Source organism: Physella acuta, unplaced genomic scaffold, assembly GCF_028476545.2.
Source record: "Physella acuta isolate Inbredline_101_S28 unplaced genomic scaffold, ASM2847654v3 ptg001096l, whole genome shotgun sequence".
In the NCBI taxonomy this organism is placed as follows: domain Eukaryota; kingdom Metazoa; phylum Mollusca; class Gastropoda; family Physidae; genus Physella; species Physella acuta.
Window position 1 is genome coordinate 24,818 of NW_026732613.1, and position 21,525 is coordinate 46,342.

Consider the following 21,525-nt stretch of genomic DNA (forward strand, 5'->3'; position numbering starts at 1 on the left):
TATGAATTATGAATAGTATGAAGGAGAAGTACGATCTAGGAATCTATATTTTTTTACTGCTAGTTCTGCTTAACAATAACGCTCGCATAAGTGCCATCATGATGTTATTTTTATACAGTATCAAAATAAAAATATTATTATTATAGAGAAAATGGATTATACAATTTGGGATTTACCACATAACGAAGAAACCGCTATCAAATTTCTACAAGAAAAAGGTATTATCCACAAGGAACGGTTCTGTTCGAATAATCATCCCATGAAATTAATTATTAGTGCTAACACCAAAAAAGTAAACACGCGATGGCGTTGTGGCAGAGGTGGTTGCCGAGAAACGAAAGGGCTGCGTAGCGAAACATGGTTTGAAGGTTCACGCATCCCTATCCTTACAGCTGTTCGATTTATTTATTTATGGTGTCAAGAATTAACATCAGGGGAGTTTTGCGAAATGCAGCTCGACATGGACCGCAGCACAACTGTGGATTGGAATAAATATATGCGTGAAGTTTGTGCTAACGCTTTGATGTCTCGTCAACAAATTAAAATCGGTGGCTGTGACAAAATTGTTGAATTGGACATAACAGTTTTTACTCGTGGAAAGAAAAAAGATAATCTACCACCACAATGGGTGTTAGGAGGACTATGTAGAGAATCAAAAGAATGTTTTCTTGTTCCAGTAATCGATTGTTCAGCTAAAACGGTAATGACATTTATTGAGGGAAATGTAGCTGATGGAAGTATTATTTATTCTGATTGCTGGAGGACTTATAATGAAGAAGAACTAAGAGATGCTGATTATGAACATTTTGCTGCTAGTCATAACTACAATTTTGTTGACCCAGAATCTGGTTCAACTGGTTGCCACACTGTAAATCAATTGTGGGGCAGTGCAAAGTGGCGCAACAAGCGACAGCGAGGAACAGCTCGACAACATTTAGAATCCTATTTGGTAGAATTTATGTGGCGTCGTTTACATCCAAAAACTGAACTCTTTACATCTATGATGTATGATATTTGTAATTTTATGCCTGCTGCTTAATTTATTTTTATATTTAATATAACAATTAATAAATGATCTCCTGCCATAAAAATTCCAGTATCTGTGTATTTGTGATGACAGTTTTTTCCTGTATTTAAATTTATTACTGTATATTGTAGAAACTATTGCTGAAAATAATTAACTGTTTATTTTAACCCTATTGTAAACAAAGGGAGACAACTCTCTTACTTGATTAACACAAACTACCTTTTCCTGGTCCGTTTACTCTGCACATATCTGTCATATATGTAGTAAGCAATGAAAGGGATGGAGGAGGGGGGGGGGGGGCACGTAAGTCATGATCAAGACCAAATACACACTCATCAACCTCTGCACAATCTAGATGTCAAGAGCACTGTCTACATGTTCCAAGATCTGACTATGCCCGATGATAGTAACATGAGTTAAATCTGTTTTTTTCTATTGTCCAGAGAGGTGAAGTATAACACAAATAACAATCAACACCAAACTGGGAACAATCAGCCAAAACCCTGTAGGACATAATATACATAGGTGCAAATGGGGGTGGCTTGAATGCAAAAATTGTGAAAAAAACATTGTCACACAGATATTAGACTCTAGACAAAGACAAGAGAAAAGGTGGTAGGCCAAAATAAAAATGGGAGAAGTCAGTTTAGTGTGGCACAAGTTGTCAGAATGACATGGGCTTAGCTTAGGGAAAACCCCAAAACTGAGTACCCTGGAGAGTCATACATATATGAGTAGGTATTCAAAATGAAATTTTTATAATGAAATTAAATAAAATTTAACACTTCCACCTGATAGAGACTGTTTTCATCAGAACAGAAACACCAAATTTATTGATGTATGTCCATTTTTAAAAAAGTTATGAATTTTTTAAAACTCAAAAAATGCGTTCGCTTTTTGAACAGCAAAGGGTCTATTTGAGACCCCTACTAACTTGTACAATAACTAAGTTAGAACTCTCAAATTTTCTTGCACACACAGCCAGTAATACAAATAGCAAACCCAATTTTTTTCAAGGTAGTCAGACAGATATAAATAGAAAATTTATTCACATAAAAATGAGCCAAAGCACAATTTTACCGAAGTACGAAAAGGGAGACAAAAAGTTAATTTACAGTCATTTTTAAAAAATCATAGAAAATCAACTAATTAAGCCACATTAATAATATAAATGTTCTAAGAAAGGAAATTCAAACCATGTTAATATAAAATAAGCAGGTAAAGAATTAATAAAGAAAGTAATTAGCGAGACCAGATTTAGCAAGGTCAGTTTATAAAAATTAGAAATTTCATCCTTTTTCAAAAAATTATTAAAAAATATGTAAGTAAGGTATCTTAATAAATTTTACACAAACTTAAAGCACATGATGTTCTTAATATATAATAAACACAGAGACATAAAATAATCATTCTGCAAAACAATACAAGGCATCCTTCCTTAACGCCCAAAATCAAGAATTTTCACTACCTAACATTTTGCAAAAAGTGTTCTTACTTTTAAGAAATTAATATAAATTGTGTAGGAAACATGTTAGCATTACTTTGTTATAAAAAAACTAAATAACTATACTACTACTTTACTTATATACTATAATAAGAAATTCCATGCATTTTAAAAACTGACGAAGTAAGATAACTAATTAAACTGAAATTCTTTTTAAATTACCCTAATAGAGTTGTGATGTTCACCTAGTTTTGTTACTCTGGTTCCTAATCATGACTTGTTTAGCATAAATTTACTTGTTACTAGTATATTTATTTCTTCTAGTTAGTTATTGATCAAAGTCAACTTCTGGAAATGTCTAGGTCCTAACTTATACAATTATCAGAAATCTTAGAGCAGGTTCAAAAAGACAGGTCAATATCCTGATTGGGAAAGTTCTCTATGAGGTTGGGTAGCATTGTAATTAATAGTCAATATCCTGGTTGAGTTTGTCTTCTTCAAGGTTACAGATCAAATTATGGAATCCAGTAAGAGTAAGGGATCCTTCCATTGGTCCAGAGTATAGAAAATGTCTGTGAATAAAAACAATTAATTAGCATTTCAAATATACTGACTTATATATAGCAGGCCTGTATATCTTTATACCAACTTAGATATCAATCATGTAACATTACATCATTATAAATAATAAGCAAAGTGCATACAATACTAACATTTGACATATGGTTTCCTTCAAAAGTATTCAGGAGTCCTGTTGTTGCTTTCACAACAATACAAAATTTTTGGTAGGCCAATGAGTTTCCCCTTTCTTTTATGCTAATATCTTGCTCTGTAAATAGAATAATAATAATATTAAAAGTAAGGCTGCTCAATGCTTTTTAGATATTAAATGTAAGCACTATAGATAGTTCTACTACTAGATCTAAATATTAACATGAAAGCAATAGTGAATCTAACTAATGTTAAGTAGATCTAGACTAAATCTAGAAACAACTTTGGACTAAACTATTATGGAAGGGGGGCTACATTTTATTTTAAGTCGTCTTTACAATAAATCTAGAGATAAAAAAATGTAAAAGATCGTAATATTCTAAATTTAATGTAACTACTGCACATATATAGAATAATTAACTATTAAACTAGGAAAGACAGAAAAAACCAATGCTACAATAAATTGAAAGTATGCTGTTAACCGCTGCGGTAATATAATAGTTGAACCCAACACTACGAGAAAGTAAAAAAAAACATGGCGGACAATCGGCTTGAAATATCGACAAAATATTGATAGTTTAATAGGCCGATGTTATTAACTAACATAATTTACTAAAACAAATTAAATTCTATCATCCTTTTAAACATCTTTTTGATTTAATTGTGCATTCCTTTTTTATTTCAGTGACCATAAATTAAATACAACTGACTTTTAAAACAGGCTAGATAATTTTTTGGGAAAAATTTTTTTAAGCGTGGAACGGTGGAGCAATTACCGATAAGCGGACACTAATATTCAAATGTATTAAAGCAGCAGTTAATCATAAATAAATAGAATATAGCTAGTAATATAATGTGCATTCAACTTACCTGCACGTGTTTTTAAATCCACTGTAATCAACGAATAAACACAAAATCTTGCTCTGAACCGATGTCGGGTGTTCCGGAATTCAACAAAATCTTGACTCAAGCCGGCGAAATTTAGATGCGGGTCGTCGCGATTTGTATACATTGGTTTCATTTACTGCGGTCCGACCCCATACATGGAGTGTTCATTAAATCGTAACAGTTTTATGGCAAATTGGATGCCCTTTCGGAATATATAACTTTGGCGGCTGTAAAATTATTTTTTCATGGAAAAAAATCATTTTAAAATTTTAAATTGAACATTTTTAGCATTTAATTATATTATACAGCTGGTAAAGTTATACCATCTTAAAGAGCTACCACTCTTCTTTCTAAATCAGTGGTTTCTAATTGCGTATGTGTTATGGGGTCGGACCGCCGCGCGATGCCGCAACGCGACCAAAAAATTTTAAAACCGGCTTAAATTTTTCGGCTCATTTAGAATACCTAATATGAGGTCCATATTAGTAATGATGATTTACAATTTTTATAGCCTACTCACTTAAGTCTAAGGATTATGTATGTGTAAATTGTACACTAACATGGGCATTCATTTTAAAACATCTCTATTCAAATTAATACAATAACTTTGATAAAAAAAAAATAGCTTTATTTACAATCTTCTATTTCATACTTCTACCCTTTACTAGAGATTGGACCTAAACGAAATAACATGATTTATAATATCATTCAAAATTTTAAATGCCCTTAGGGGTCGTCCATAAATGACGTCACACTCGTATGGGGGAAGGGGTCCATAATTTTGTGACAGTGTGTGATGAGGGGGAGGGGGGGGTTAAAATGGCGTGACGTCATACTTTTGCATTACAAAAAAAAGCAGTGTTGGAAAACGAGTTTTAAGCCGTTATTTCGTGTTTTAGAAAACTGTTTTGATAAATTGTAATAGGAATTAATTAAAATACTCTGTGTTGACAAAGTTCAGACAAGATTTTGGAAAATATATCGATGTTTTAAGAGCAATTCAACTGCAATTTTGAGGGGGGGGGGGGGTTTGTAAGCTGAGGTGTGACGTCATTTTAGGGGTGGGGTCTGGCTTTTTGTGACGATGTGTGACGGAGGGGAGGTGGAAGGCAAAAATCGTCCAAAAAAGCGTGACGTCAGTTATGGATGACCCCTTAAAACAATTACAATATAGATCTAGAATAATTGTGAATCTGGTAGTTTTTTGTTTAAAACATAATCCCTTATTTATTGCTGAAACAATCTTACTTTTCTAAATAAAGGAGTTATCTAAACTAATGATAATTAGAGGGAAATTGAGGAAAGTAACTTTTCTGCTTCTCTTAATTATTATTTAAATAACACATATCTAATAAAGAATGACAGCTAAAAAAAAGGAATTTAGGATCATGTCCAGATAAGCCCCGCCACTAATGAAAAAGTGCTTTTTCGTTAGTGCTCGCCACTAATGAAAAAAACTCATGGCAAGTCCCACCACTAGTCCAATTTATGCACGCACGCAACCTTGACCAATTTCTGATGTCTAGACATTGCGCACATCATTAAAAAAACAACCCATCCGCCGTTAGGGTTGGGTTAAATGGTGTTTTATTTATTTATTATTTTTGTTGGGTGCCGGGGGGGTTAATTTTCTTGCGGGGCTAGATCCGAAACGAATCTGTCGAGCACAAAATGAGCTAAATCATTCTTTACACTCGATTATTTCGGACCCGAAATAAGCTTGGGGCTATTTTTGTGTGGCCTGTTGTCTAGTTCTGCCACTGCTGCTCACCCGAAAAGTCTTGAGTTCCGAATCGGGTTCAAGTCCTTAGATCGTCCCGGAATCCACGTGAGGGAAAGTAAAGACGGCGGGTCATAATGCTGACCACGCATATGCTGAGGTCACAGAAAAACTACTTCACTTGCGCCATTGACCGTCAGGTTCGAAAGCCGAGGGGTCATCCATAAATGACGTCACGCTTTTTTTGACGATTTTTACCTCCCCCCTCACCTCCATCACACGTCACAAAAAGCCAGACCCCACCCCCCTAAAATGACGTCACACCTCAACCTACAACCCCCCCCCCCCCTCAAATATTGCAGTTGAATATTTTTTTTAAAAATCGATATTTTTCCAAAATCTTGTCTGAACTCTGTCAAAATAGAGTATTTTAATCAATTCCTATTACAATTTTTTAAAACAGTTTTCTAAAACGCGAAATAACGTCTAACATTCGTTTTCTAACATTGCTTTTTTATAATGCAAAAGTGTGACGTCACACCATCTGAACCCCCCCCCCCTCCTCCCCCTCATCCAGTGTTTCTTCCAGACTTTTTTCTCCGGGGGGGGGGGCACTTGAAATCTTCGGGGGGGGGGGGGGCGGTAAACTTTTTTCGGGGGGGGGGGGGCGGACACTGTTAAAAGTATATATTTTCTATATAAATTATATAAATTTCATTTCGTTCGGGGTGGGGGGGGGGGGGGCGGTAAAAATTTTTCGGGGGGGGGGGGGGCTTCGCCCCCCCGAAGAGATGCCTGGAAGAAACTCTGCCCTCATCACACACCGTCACAAAATTACGGACCCTCCCCCCTACGAGTGTGACGTCATTTATGGACGACCCCCGAGGGAACTTAACAAAATAAATTGGTACACCGCGTTTACATTTGCGAGCTGTAGGCTATAGGCCTACTAATACTTATAGGTAATTTTATCAGAACATACAAAATATAGCCTATAATATGGGGGCCTACTCACTTATTGCGAAGTTTTTTTTTCCGCTCTTACAAAAGTCGAAAAAAAAAATCAAAATCCGACTCTCGCTTTAGCATTCCTATGTGGCAACTCAAAACGCATACACGCGTAGTTATACGCTTGACCTCGTCAACTTTGAACCCAAATGTTTTTATCAACTTTGAACTTCGATTACGATTAGGATGCACATTGAACCGAAGTCTGTGCAAAGTGTAGTGTAGAGAAGTGTCAGCCAGTAGTACAGTTGGATCTACTAATCTACACATTCATAACCTGCACACAAACAATAACAAAGGAGGGTGTATTGGTATTACCTAGATCTAGACTAGATCTATGAATTCTATGTACTAGGTGTACGTCACAATAGACTATAATAATAATACTAAATAGGCCGGTAATCTATCGTTTTGGGTACGTAAAATCGCCCGCGACTAGTAATGTGAAAAACAGGTGACTCCTTAAATTTTAATAATTATTTCACATTTTGAGGAGGATTTGTGTTTTGAAAAATACAAAAATGTTTCCTTGTTTCATTTATGTACCTGTTTTCAAACAATTGAATTAAAACTTTTCAATAATAAATGAATACTAGCGATGTTTCCAACAGATGCAACCATGCTCATTTACTCTAGCAGCCATCTTGTTTAAGTTCTTTCTTTGTTAATTTATAGCGCGAGATCAGGGGAAGGCAACTCTATTTTACAAATGGCTGCTGTTTATATAGGAAATCCTGCTCGCAAACACTGCTGTTAAAAGTTAATTTCTTGCCTATATTGATATATTTAGCTATTGATTTAGGTTATTTATTCATTTATCTATAATATTTGACACAAATATATCAAAATATACTTCTATTAAAGCCTTGACAATGAGGTAACTTTTTCGTACATTACTAGCCGCGGGCGATTTTACGTACCCAAAACGATAGATTACCAATAGGCCTATTACTAAATATAAGTAAATAAACAATAAATAGTAATTACTAATTACTAATTAGGCCTAATACTAATATATTAATATAGTAGTTAATATAGTTTTAGACTTTAGAGTTTAATAGAAGCCTTTAGCCTAGGGCTTTAAACTTTAATATTTAATATTACATAGATTCTAGGAGCCTAGGCCTAAATAATAAAAATTAATAATATTGAAATAAGTAATAAATAATAACTAGGGCCTAATTATTTATAAATAGTAAAAGTAGGCCCCTAAAATAGAGCTCTACCAGAGCTGATTGGCAGAATCGGTTACACGTCTGACTTGATGCATGGAAGGCGAGGTGATTCGGTGCCGTGTGGAGTGGTAGGTTCGGAACCCGTCGGGTCTGTCTGTTCTGTCTTAACTTGGACTATATTCTGTACCTTTGTCTACCCTTGGCGTTGAAATAACACTTTCTGTTTACATTGCTATTTCAGTCACAACGCCTGCTTCCACCCCTCACCACGTTTTAGTGATGAGTAGTGAGTAGTAGTAAATCTAATTTAATAATAATCTAATTGTATTTAAAATTAAGGCTAAATTAGTACTAAACAGTGCTAGGACTTTAGTTGGACTTAGTGTCTCAGGTTCAAATCCATCAAATCAGTGGCGGAACTAGAAAAAAAAGGCCCCCCCGCAGAATTTTTTTTTGGGCCCCTATATATATATATATATATATATATATATATATATATATATATATATATAATATATATATATATATATATAATATATATATATATATATATATATATATATATATATATATATATATATATATATATATATATATATATATATATATATATGGCCCCATTAAGTTTTCGAAGTGAGAAACACCGACTCTCTAAATCTAGCCCAACACACTAAACTGACGATGATTTTTAAGAGGCTTTTATCAAAACGTTACCAACCGTGTATTTTTAGACGTGTGCACTGTTTACCAGAAGTTGAATTAAATATTAACAATTTCGGCAGTTCATTTCTACCAACTAGACACGACAAGGCATGCTGTAAGTCCTTCAGCGACGGCCCAGGTGTCAGGGGAGTCACGGGGCTTTTGGGAGCTACCGGTTACATTCAGAGTTTCTTCCAGGCATCTCTTCGGTGGGGCCAAGCCCGCCCGAAAATTTTTTACCGCCCCCCACCCCCCCCCGAACGAAATGAAATTTATATACTTTATATAGAAAATATATACTTTTAACAGTGTCCGCCCCCCCCCCCCCCCCCCGAAGAAAGTCTACCGCCCCCCCCCCCCCCCCCCCCCCCCCGAAAATTTCAAGTGCCCCCCCCCCCCCCCCCCCCGGGAGAAAAAAGTCTGGAAGAAACACTGGTTACATTACTGCACAGGGGATGGGCGCGACATATTGTTTCTTCCGGCAGTCTGGAAGAAACATTGGTGCAACACTTGATTAGATTTAGTCATCGAGTGTAGTAGCGAGACTTATTCCTAGTGTTGTGGGAACTTTTAAACGACTGTCTGTGGGGGCCAACCTGCTCATATGTGATGCGCTCAGGATGACACTGTCGCCGGTGATTTCAAGTAGTAACCTCATCCGCTTATGCAAGATCTAGGGGCGCTAAATCACATATTTCCGTTGGGCGTCCCCACTCCAATATGTAAACAAATGTTAGCCTATGACAGAAACCTTTGCGTGGCTGTCCTCAACAGCTTCCAAAGTTTTCATGGCGATTGGGTAAATGATGCAGTAATGCAAAATAGACAGAAACATGTTTTTCACATGTACAACTGTATGTGGCCAGCTCACGCGTCGGATAACCTTCTGATTTAGGGGGGGGGGGGAAATCCACAAATGACGTCACATTTTTTAACGACTAACAAAAAGCCAGACCCTCACACACCCCCACCTCAATAACGTCATTTATAAATAGTAATTGACTATTAATTATATCATAATGTTCAATTAATTCTAAACGTTCTAATTAATTTCTAAATAATTATATAAAAAATAATCTTACCTTCCCTGTTTTGTGAATTAGATGTGCCTAATACTAATAGTATGCAAGCAAATTAATATCTGTTGACTAGTGCTGTCTAGTGTCTGACAAAATGTGCTAAAGTGGTGAATCGTACGGTTAGGAAGTAGTTCATAAACGATACATTGATCTACTCGATACTTGCGAGGCTAAAAAAGAGGGATGGGATGGGGGTCGGCTCGGGAAAAATCTTGAAAGAGACAACAAAGCGCCTATGTACCATCGCCCATTGTAAAACTTACTCAGGGGAGATAATTCCAAGTATAGGCCTTAAAAGTTTACTATGATATTTCTTGTAAAAGTAAAAAACAAGTAAACGTATATAAAAATGAAGTTTCTAGTATTATATTCTTTTTTATTATTTGTAGGATACAAGATAGTACAGAATACAAATTCAACCACTATCACTAACACATATTAACATTGAAAAATGTTCAATGGATTTCGGCGGGTCCCTAACTAATGCCGCAAAGAAGAACCGCGCATCATTAAAGCCACTTCATATGTAGCGGCTTCTCGTGCTATGGTCTTTGTTTTTTTTTTAAAAAGAATTTTGCCGGCGACAGCGTGGGGAAATAGAACTCGGCCTTGACGATGGTTAAAAAATACAACTATAAATAAAAAGAAATGTTATCCCCATCCCCTGCCCCATCCGCCACAGTACACTTTGGAGGATCGGTCAAACAGTTACGTGTCCTCTATTTAGCTATCAAAGGGGAGCAACGAGTCAAATGTGTCATTCAAATTTGAAGCGTTGCCTATATTTTACACTGTATTTTGTGTACTGGATTTTATTTTTTTTTTGCTGAAGAGCGTGGTATAGTGACTGTAAAATAAAGATAATCGTACCGCAGCTACAGTGTTTTTCTTTTACAAACTGAATAACAAGGCAAAAATGCACGAAAATTAAATTCAAAATTAAAAAAAATACTAATTATGGTCAGCAGTGGGCCCCTAAACGGCCTGCCCCCCCCCCCCCCTACCCGCATTGCGGGGTCTGGGGGCACTGTAGTTCCGCCCCTGTATAGATCTTTTGGTTGTTTTTAGGCTTAAAAGCTAGATCATTGTATCCTAAAAAATTTTAACTTTAATGTATTTAGTGTTAATAACTAATGTTCCATTAATACGTGTACTAATTATAAAACGATTAATAATATAAAGACGAGTCTTACCTTCCTTGTTGTGTGAAATAGATTCGTCAACGAAATACTTCATCAGGTAAATGAACAACTACTGACTAGTGTCTTTAACAAAATGTGCAGAATTGGTCAGTTTACAGTTCAGTAGTTCATAAACGGTTCGTTAATCTATGCATTACATCTTATTGTAAGAGTAAGGGTGTGGTGAGGGGTAGAGGTTAGGGGGATGGGGGGAGGGTAGAGAGTTGGGAAGGTTCAAGGGAAGGGGACAAGAAAGCGCCGATGAACATCTACATCAATAGTGCCGACTTTTTTCCGGTCGTCTAGAAGACCAGGATAGTCGCCGCACCATTTCCCCAGCCCGATTTTCAAAGCTTTTTTGTTCTCCTAATCGACGCCACTAAAAAAGAACGGTAGGCTGCGTCTTTGAAGTTGTCTATATGTCTGGCGGTCTCTCGAGCAATAGTCTGTGCATTTTTCTCAAAGACGTTTGCCGACTATCGTGTTTGTTTGTAACTGTAGAAGAAAGATAACTCGACATCCACCTATTTTTTTAAAATTAAATTTAAAAAATAAAAATAAATTTGTAATAATTTAGCCAGGATTTTTGGGCCCCCAATCGGTCTGGGCCCCCCCCCCCCGCATTGCGGGGTCTGGCGGCACTGTAGTTCCGCCCCTGCATCAAATGCTTGCTTCTATAAAGGTGTCATTTTAAAATCACAACATTGATTTTTACTGTTATTCTGTAATATACTGTTATAAAAGGGTGACTTTACTTTTTTGTAAAAACAATTTAAATTGTGTAGGGCTAATTGTAATTTCTTCTCACTGTGACGTGATTGTGAGCATATTTGTATGAAGAAAGGAAAAGTCTCATTCCCTAGAGTAAAAATAGCAATTAATATTATTAATATCTAATTAAAACATACATGCTAATTCACCTTAAAATTACTCTTAATTAATATTTTCCACTAGAGTAAAGTATAATATGTTATTTGATTTTAGTGACATAATGTCAATTATTCCTACAGGCCATTAATGTTAACACATTTCTATAAATTGAGTATTTCCCTATAAAATTTGAGTATAAATTTAAGATGATATTTTAGCCAAAAACCATTAAGGCTTTTGGTATGAATTAGCAATTGAGTGTTTAATAATACAGTGCTAGTGTATGAGCTTTTTTAAAAAAATAAGTGTGTACTCCTTCTAGGTTAACAGATAAACATGGCGTTGAGCAGTCGTACATACATTATAGGAGTTGGAATGACCAGCTTTGTCCGACCATTGACTAAAAAATGGGATTACCCAGATATGGCACGTGAAGCAGGTTTGGAAAAAACAAACTTCAAATCTTCAAATACTCTATAATTGTTACAATATTGCGTTTTGTACATATTATGTGAACATTTATGAAAAGTCTATACTTAAATCTTAAATTATAGCGACATAATTATTGCAATTTAGTACCTTTTTTAATAAGCATAATCAATTATTGTACACATTCCTAATCTTCTTATATACTTAACCAATGCTTGGTAATCTCCCTTACTTTAACCATTTCTCTTGCTACCATGATAAGAAAGCTGTTTTGTGCTTGTTAAAGTTTTATTGTAATTCTTTCTAAAATTTATTTTGTATGATGTTGTTGCAGGCCATTTTTACAGTAAACCTTTAATGCTTGTTAGGTCAGCTTGCATTACAAGATGCACGAAGGCAATACAAAGATATTAAAGCTGTTGTTGCCAGCTACTGCTATGGCGAACCAACCTGTGGACAGAGAGCTGTCTATGAGCTAGGGCTGACTGGGGTACCTGTTTACAATGTGAACAACAATTGTTCGTCTGGATCTTCTGCGCTGATGCTGGCAAGAAGATTGGTCATGAGTGGAGTGGAGGATTGTGTCATGGCTGTAGGTAAGTGCTTCAAGTGATGGTCAGTGGTCAGCTTTGGTCATGATGGTCAGTGGTAAGCTTTTCACATGATGGTCAATGGTAAGCTTTTCACATGATGGTCATTGGTTAGTTTTTCACATGATGGTCAGTGGTAAGCTTTTCACATGATGGTCAGTGGTCAGGTTTTCACATGATGGTCAGTGGTAAGCTTTTCACATGATGGTCAGTGGTAAGCTTTTCACATGATGGTCATTGGTTAGTTTTTCACATGATGGTCAGTGGTCAGGTTTTCACATGATAGTCAGTGATAAGCTTTTCACATGATGGTCAGTGGTATGCTTTCACAGTGAACTTCAATTTGAATTTGATAATTTATGTGTAAATGGCTAATCAATATTATCATTTAATATTTTTGGGTGATCGTTCTGAAGATAGATTGGTATTAACAATTTTTGTTACACTAAAATTTTGCATAATTTTCATTTTGACTATTTCACATGTCGGCTAAAAAATTATAAGCCAAAAATTTATTCTTTTTAAAAAGGGTTTGAGAAAATGGAGAGTGGACTTAGTGAAAAATACACAGATCGTGTGTCACCAGTGTCCAAGCACATGGAGCAGATGGTCAGTTTAGGGGGTGATAGAGAACTTATCAACCCTAAAGTAAATCAGTTTACATCAGATGTCATCAAACTGTTTGCCTATGCTGCAAGGGAATATGAGAACAAATATCCAACAAAATTGACTGACACCTTAGTTGACATTGCTTTCAAGAATAGAAAACAAGGGACAAACAATCCCAGAGCATCCTTTCAGGTATTTAAGAATTTTCTAATGTCTGTTTATTTTATTCATAATTTTTTAAAACAATTGTTTTGTTATGTTTTCTAAATAGTGTAATAATTTTTTAAACTTCAGTTTATGCTATACATTAATAATTATAATCTTATTTTAAATCAAATGTGTCTAAAATACTACTCCAGTTGTTATAAATAAAAAATTATAATAAAACTATGTATATATATATATATATATATACACTTTCTAAATATGTATATAATGATCTGCAGAATTAACAAACCATTCATTCTTTGTTATTATTTTCAATAAAGAATTTAATGAGTAAGGAAGCAATTGCTACCAAATCAATGCTGTTTCCACCCATTACATTTGGGATGAGTTCTGCAACAGCAGATGGCAGTGCAGCTGCTATTGTGTGCAGTGAAGAGTACATGACAAGAAACAACTTGCAAGACAAGGCAGTAGAAATATTAGCCCAAAACATGGTTGGTAAAATGTATTTTTTGTTTATTAATGTTCGTAGTCTTAGCAAGAAATTTTTTTTTATTACTTAAACTTAAAGATAAATATTATTTCTATGTTGCAGGTGACAGATCTTCCATCTTCTTTTGAAAAGTCTTTTATTGAATTATCTGGCTTCTCCATGGCAAAACTAGCAGCAGAAAAATGTTATGCCGAGACTGGCCTGAAACCAGATGATGTGGATGTCTTAGAGGTACATCTTACTTTTTACACACAGGTTTTGGTACTATAGATCAAGGTGTCAATTAGCTTTGAGAAATTTTTAAAAAATCAGCACACTTTTAGCTTGAAAATTTTAGAGAGCTATGAGCTTTATAACTATAATTGAAATCCTATCAGAGTAGCAAGTTACCTCCCCTTTCTGTTGATTCTTTTTTTTTTCTTTTCTCTCCTCTTCTTCTCCCCCCCCCCCCCCCCCAGCTAGATACTTAGTATTTATGGAATGCTTACATTGCGGAGAGAATTTAAATACACAAAAACCCTACTTGTTTTCCTTTACCCTTGATTTACTGATTTATTAAATTTTTTTTGATTATATGCCTGTCTTAAAGAAGCTTTCACTATGATTATCAATCATTGTTTAGCCAGTATTAGTCTTAACACTATATTAAAGCTAATTACTTACTAATGGATATTTTTTTATCAGGTGCACGATTGTTTTTCTTGCAATGAGCTCTTCATGTATGAGGCTCTGGGTCTGTGTCCACCAGGGCAGGGTGTAAACATGGTCAAGAACTCGGAGTGGAGAAGCAATAAAGATGGAGGGGAATTGTTGTACCTCAACAAAAAGTGGGTTGTTAATCCATCTGGAGGTCTTGAAGCCAAAGGTCATCCAATTGGCGCAACAGGTTCGTTAACACACAGGTGTAATTATAATTGTTTACCTATAAAGTTAATTAATTAATTAATGCAGCTGCAGAAGTGATTTAATTGTTAAAATATGTTGGACATAATAATCAAGCTGAAGAACACTAGATTACTAGCATAACTAGTTTGTGTAAATTGACATTCTGTTTCGAACCCAACTTCATGGGACAATTGAAATTAGGTCAACCAGTTCCAATGGGTATCTTACTTGAGCCTGGGATTATATATTGCTGACCACACAATCCCTTCAAACAAATAGTGTTAAAAAACAACTTAGATGTACTGTACTTCCTTTGCCCTTCAAGTCTAAAAAAACTCTCAGGCCTACTAATGGTTAAAATTGACATGTGTTGGATAAAATGACTTCAGGAAGCATATACAATAGTAAATAAGATTCTGTTGAGTTTTTTTGTGGTATATAAAAAACAAAAGATTCTTATTTAGAACTAGCAATCCATAAGGCAGATGTAGTAGAGTTTGTGTTTCTTGACCTCGGCATTTAAAGGGGAAGTGCAGTCAGCAATTTACCCAGCCAGCTTTACTTTCCCTAACATAAGTTAAATACCCATGAGAGCTGGGTGGACTCAGGGACATTCTACTGACTTAGACCCATATTTGAACTCAATACTTTTGGGTTAGCAGCCTAGAAAATGGTAAATAGATGATAACAATTTATTACAGTAAATATCTAGGAAGTATTCTTTTTATATTCTGCTTATAAAATATTTTTGTTTGTGTACCATGGCAGGGCTGGCCCAGTGTGCTGAACTAGTGTGGCAGCTTCGTGGTGAAGCGGGCAAAAGACAAGTTGAAGGTGCTAAAATAGCATTGCAGCATAATTATGGGATAGGTGGAGCAGCGGTTGTCACAATGTATGGTAAAAACAGAATGGAAACTACAGCAAAGCTTTGATTTAAAAACCAAGCTGTTTCATGTTATGTGTTAATTTTTTGCCTTTTGCTAAATTGTATAAACTAATAAGGCTGTGAGTGTGCTGAATGATTGTTTTAAATTTTACATACATTCAGGCCAAATGTATAACTTGGTTTGAATCAATTTTAAAATCTCAAAATCACATTGATTTTTTTTAACATTCTTACTATGAGTGCCATTCTATTTTTTGATTTATTGTTTATGTGCAAATATTAAAAACTATTTCAAAATTTTGTTTTTAAGATATATTAGGATCAGAATTTTAAATTGTACTTTTAGAAATTATAAAATCATGTTACATTCAAATGAATTTAGAAATTATAAACTCATGTTACATTTAAATGTATTTAGAAAGAATACATAGAATTTACAATTTTCTTTAACAGTTACATTAGTTTTTATAATTGCTAAGATCAGCTGTCATGTTTACATTGTGATTAGATTAATTTATAGGACTAAGTACTTCTTAAATTTAACTAAAATCCATGTCATGCTAATTGATTTTATGAGTTTTTGATATATGTAGATGACATTTTGTTTTTGGAATTTTGTTATATTGCCATGTTACCCATATATGAATCAATTTTAAGAACATTAGGAAAATAAGTAAAAACATTGGAGCTGTAGAGAACTTTGACTTTCTTAATTAAAATACAATGAACCCCATTGCTTTAAATTTTTTTGCAAGCTTTTTTGTCAGTACTAAATAGTTAATACATTATACTATTAGTTATCATGACTAACAGCCTATCCTGATTTACAGACTCCATTTTATTTCTTAGGTTTTCTTTGCTATAAATTTATTTACTTTTGGACAAAGTCGAAGATGACTTAGGTAAATAGTCCATCCATAGGAAATAGAGTCTTCAACTAGTTATAAAAAGCAAAGAGATTTTGAGACCACACTGAGTCTGCTACCTTTTATGTGGTATTTCGTGTCACAATAACAAAGTGGATTTTTCTTTAGTCAAAAACCTGAAATGACCAGTATTTTAACCAAGAAGTCATTATCTCACCTTCACATACAAGATGTTTCACTGATTTGGCCAAACATAAATACTTCCAATGCATGGTGAGAGGTTGTTAATTTTGTAAAATTAGTATTACTATAGGTGCCTGTGATAATGTACTGCATAATGTAGTATTCCAAGACTCCTGCACAACTTTAAAATAGTATTTTGAGTGATCTCTATATAACACACAATGGACTAGCTTAAAGCTGTGCATATGTTTTGTTATTAAGTTGTATACAATTTTTCCTCTCCATCATTAACACATCACTGACATCACAAGCTAGAATCCTGCTCCATAGAATGTCACCAAGTTCTACCCTCCTTCCCTAAAACATTGTTAATTTACTCTGCTAATGTAAGCCAACATGTCACACTAGTTCTGAGAAAAAACAAAATACATGCCCATTCACATGTGTGTCACCAATGGACAGCCCTTTATTTATTCAGGTCATTATATTTGCAAATATCAAATTTTTTCTTAGGTGAAGAGCTTTTCTCTAATAGCTAGGCCCATAGATCTACAGGGGTCTCCAAACTTTTCAGTCCGAGGGCCGCACTAACTATCAAATTTCAGTTCGGGGGTCAGTTTCTTCCAGGCATGTCTTTGATTTTTCTGGGCAAAGTTCCTCAGCCATCACCAACAAACGATTTTTCCTTGGACAAAAAGATCTCAGCGGGCCGGATGAGAGGACTTCGCGGGCCGCATCCGGCCCGCGGGCCGTAGTTTGGAGACTCCTGATCTAGAATAATGGTATAAAAACTAAGTTTTTAAAAAATTCAGATTGCAACATTCTAGTCCTACTAAACTGCTTGGTTACCGACTGAATATATTTGTTGCATAGTCATTATTAGTATAATTAGTCAAGAGTGATCTTAGTCAAAGGCAAGGGTGCTAATATCTTTAATGGCGTCAACTTGTTTACTTCCGGAATTGATGTCAACTTTCTTTCATAGTTTTTAGTGTTTTTATTCACTATTTAATCCAAATAAATCTAAGGGAAGTACTACTCATCCATTAGGGTTGAGAATGTAGTTTAATACTAATTTACTAGCCGGTTCTTATTGTGATATTTTAAGTTTTTATATTATTGTCTCATCCATTGTTAAAATGTAACCGGATATCTATATTCTTAGTTGTTGTAGATCTACTGATGATTCGTTTTCTTTTTCATCTATTTCTACTGATGTCAGCATGATATTTTAATTTTACTGGTGAGTGAAAATGTTAGGGACTGGTGTTGTCACCAGAAGCAGCAGAGCTAAGAAGTATCGTTTAAATAAAGAAAAAGCGATATCAAAAAAGATTGCTAACATTTGTGCAGCGGATGATATTCATTTTCAAAAGAAAGATGGAGGACAATGCGTTATCGTTGCCTTTAGAAACTCAATTAGCTATGAAAAAGTAAAAAGAATCTTCAAAACTAAATATGCTGGTGTTGTTGAGGAAAGAAGGGATGATGATGGCGCCAATGTTGAAGATATTTATAAATTACCAGGGCTATCTGTCCATCTGTACCACACGAATAGCAAAATTATGGTACAGGGAAAATCTAACGTTGTGTCTGTTTGGGTGGATTCGGAATTTTGCTGTATTCTAAATAACCTAATTACAACAGACAAAGCTGTCGACATGCCTCTACCCATGTCGCCGCCACTATCACTGTCACCACCACCTTCACTGTCCCCACCCAGAGTATTGGAGCTACCCATTTCACCGCCCATGATTATGTCTGCTTCCAACAGTGACAATCAATGTGCAGAGGATACGATCAATACCAATCCGTTAGATTGTGTAACACCTATAAATAACTATACATTTTCATCAAACCTATCTCAACCAACTGATTTGCTTAGTCCAAAAATATCATTTCTTCAAACCACACAACTGGATAATAACTTAAGATCGTTTATTCTTAACGAGATCACCTGTGTTAAAAAAGCTTTTAAAGCGGAGAAATTGCTGTTTAACAGCCAACTAGAACAACTCCGAGTCGAAAACGCTGTCTTAAGGGATGAAGTCAAGAGACTATCTAATGAAGTGCATAGCTGCAAAGATATACACGTTAACCTTAAGAAACGTTTGATTGATCAAGAAAATATTTCTGCGTCACTAAAGAAACTCCTCACAACCAAGAATCCCTCTTGCAGCACAATATCCACCTCAACATGTGAGGATAATCAACAACAACTAATAAATGATACAAAAATCACATCGGCAGGCATCATGCAAGAAGCTCCGTTCCCAATCCCTGTTAAAATTACGCAACGTGATGACAGAGCGCGAATCAAACCATCGGAACATTCGAGTCCCAGCACCCTGCAACGACCACGAACTAAAAGCAATTCTACACAATACAGCGTCCCAACGGTCAAGGCTGTTCATGTCCCTGTTGTCCAACGCTCTACTCACTATGCCACTAATAGAGATAGCACACAACATGTCGCCGCCCCCTACACCAACCAAACAACGAAACACCATCTGATCCTTGGTGACTCTACACTTAAAGGTCTCCATCCTGATATAATGGCCACGGATCATTACGAGCGTGTATCGGTAATAGCGCTGCCTGGGGCAAATTTTGAAAAAATTAGGGACATTATTAGTAGCCGATCACGTGACTCTAATACCACAACTGTAACCTTACATTGTGGTGTCAACGACAGTCTATCAAACGTCAGGCTGTCACAAGCGAATATGCTAGACATTGTGAGAAGTATCACTCACAAATTTCCCAACGCAACAATCCGATTTTCATCCATCGTACCCCCATGTCGGGGCAAGGGTAGGCAGTTGATAGATATAAATAATAGATTTTTACAGTCTTTCTGCATTAGTTATAAATACTGTTTTATAAACAATACACCTTTTTTCACTGCGAAGTCAGGAGCCCCGAGACAACGCTTGTACAGTGACAGTATTCATTTGACTAAAATTGGAAGCAGCATTCTTGCTAAAAATATAAAGTATCCCCAAAGAGCCGTCAGCTTAACAGATAAAGACCATGTGCAACTTTCAAACGTAAAAGGTACAACGTCTGATTTGGTTTCGACTGTTGATTTGCTTCCAACAATATCTTCAGATCAATTGAACTCTAGCCCAGGCTTACATCACTTAATGGGCTTTAGCCCTTTGTTGCTTCATCAAGCTCTAATGTTGTCGCTTAAGCGCCTTCCCGGAACCTAACTTTTTTCACTTACTATTTACTAGTTTAGCTCACTGTACTATTTTAATTATAGTGTAGGCAGTGTGAAGAGCAGCGAGTGTTTGTTTATTGGATGACAAAGCGTGTAATTGTAAGACAATTATATTGATTCTGTTTAATTAGTTCATTATATTGATTTTTGTTTATAACATCTCTTATTCATTGATATTTTATTATCTTTATGCATTGTCTATTTTCATCATCCTGGCCCTCACAATGTGGGCTAAAATTGGGTCATTTAAATATTTTCCACATATTTAATAAACACCATGAAGTTCTAAAAATTTTAAACAATTCCAACAATCCTTTCCATATCTTTGGTTTCTCTGAAACTCGATTACAATCTTTTATAAATGATGTTGAGATATCCGTCTCTGATTATAACCTAATACGCCGAGACCCATCCTTACACAAAGAAACTGGCCTTTGTGTCTATGTCCACTCCTCAATTCGTTTCAAGTACAGGATGGATCTGTCAACGGACAATATAGAATGTATTTGGATTGAACTCGAAAAAAGCAAACACCATCCGGCAATTTTAATTTGCTTCCTTTATAGAAATCCCTGTGAAAACATGGATTGGTATGATCGTTTTTGCTCCATGATGGATACCGTTTTATCTACTAACAATGAATATATCATATTGGGAGATTTTAATATAAATTTATTAAAACCTCAAGGATATTGGCAAGATATTATTGATTCTTTGAATCTTAAACAATTTGTGCACACGGCTACCAGGGTAAATGATAAATCTAGTACAATAATTGACCACATATACGCATCACCTGACTGCAACCTAATAGAGGTCTGTGTTCCCTCTTGTGGTGTTAGTGATCACTTCCCTGTTTGCTGTACTTTTTCGACAAAAAGATTATGTGTACCTTCGCGGCAACACATAACTATAAGTTATCGCTCTTTTAGAAAATTTAATGAAAATCTTTTTCTTTCGGATTTATTGGCTGCCCCCTTCTGCAATGTATACAATTATAATTGTCCCGATCTTGCCATTTCTGAATGGCTGCGTATTTTCTATACTATATATGATAAACATATTCCTAAAATCTCTAAAAGAGTTAAGACTACATACAAACCTTCTTGGTTTAACAACAATATCGAATCTGCAATTAATAAAAGAGACTGGCTTAAACGTCATGGAACTTCTGAGGACTTTTGTAGGCAGCGAAATTATGTCAAACTGCTTGTGCGTAGGTCGAAGAAAGAGTATTTTAATAAGCTGCTGTCAGGCAAACCTAATTCCAAATCTATCTGGACTGCTATAAATCAAATAATTAGAAAAAAACGCACATGTAATACAGCTGGACATTGCCAGATATCTGCTGATGACTTTAACAATCATTTTATATCATCTGTAGC

At 35.4% G+C, this 21,525-nt stretch overlaps 2 protein-coding genes across 3 annotated transcripts; one reads left to right on the plus strand and one right to left on the minus strand.

Moving 5' to 3' along the window:
- Positions 1 to 2,986: 2,986 nt before the first annotated feature.
- On the minus strand, positions 2,987 to 4,399 carry LOC131955716 (uncharacterized). The gene is made up of 3 exons (XM_059319945.1): positions 4,053 to 4,399; positions 3,185 to 3,300; positions 2,987 to 3,043 (listed from the first exon to the last, which is right to left on the minus strand). The coding sequence occupies exons 1-3, from the start codon at positions 4,201 to 4,203 to the stop codon at positions 2,987 to 2,989; spliced, it is 324 nt and encodes a 107-aa protein (XP_059175928.1). The 5' UTR covers positions 4,204 to 4,399.
- A 2,556-nt stretch (positions 4,400 to 6,955) lies between these two features.
- Positions 6,956 to 16,602, plus strand: LOC131955713 (sterol carrier protein 2). 2 transcript variants are annotated; one of them, XM_059319937.1, is made up of 8 exons: positions 6,956 to 7,155; positions 12,128 to 12,244; positions 12,603 to 12,830; positions 13,354 to 13,625; positions 13,922 to 14,095; positions 14,197 to 14,325; positions 14,779 to 14,980; positions 15,748 to 16,602. In XM_059319937.1, exons 2-8 carry the CDS (start codon positions 12,142 to 12,144, stop codon positions 15,909 to 15,911), a joined length of 1,272 nt encoding a protein of 423 aa, XP_059175920.1. In that variant the 5' UTR covers positions 6,956 to 7,155; positions 12,128 to 12,141; the 3' UTR covers positions 15,912 to 16,602. The 2 variants fall into 2 exon arrangements, with proteins under 2 accessions (XP_059175920.1, XP_059175919.1); XM_059319936.1 differs by having other exon boundaries at positions 6,956 to 7,109.
- The last annotated feature ends 4,923 nt before the right edge of the window (positions 16,603 to 21,525 follow it).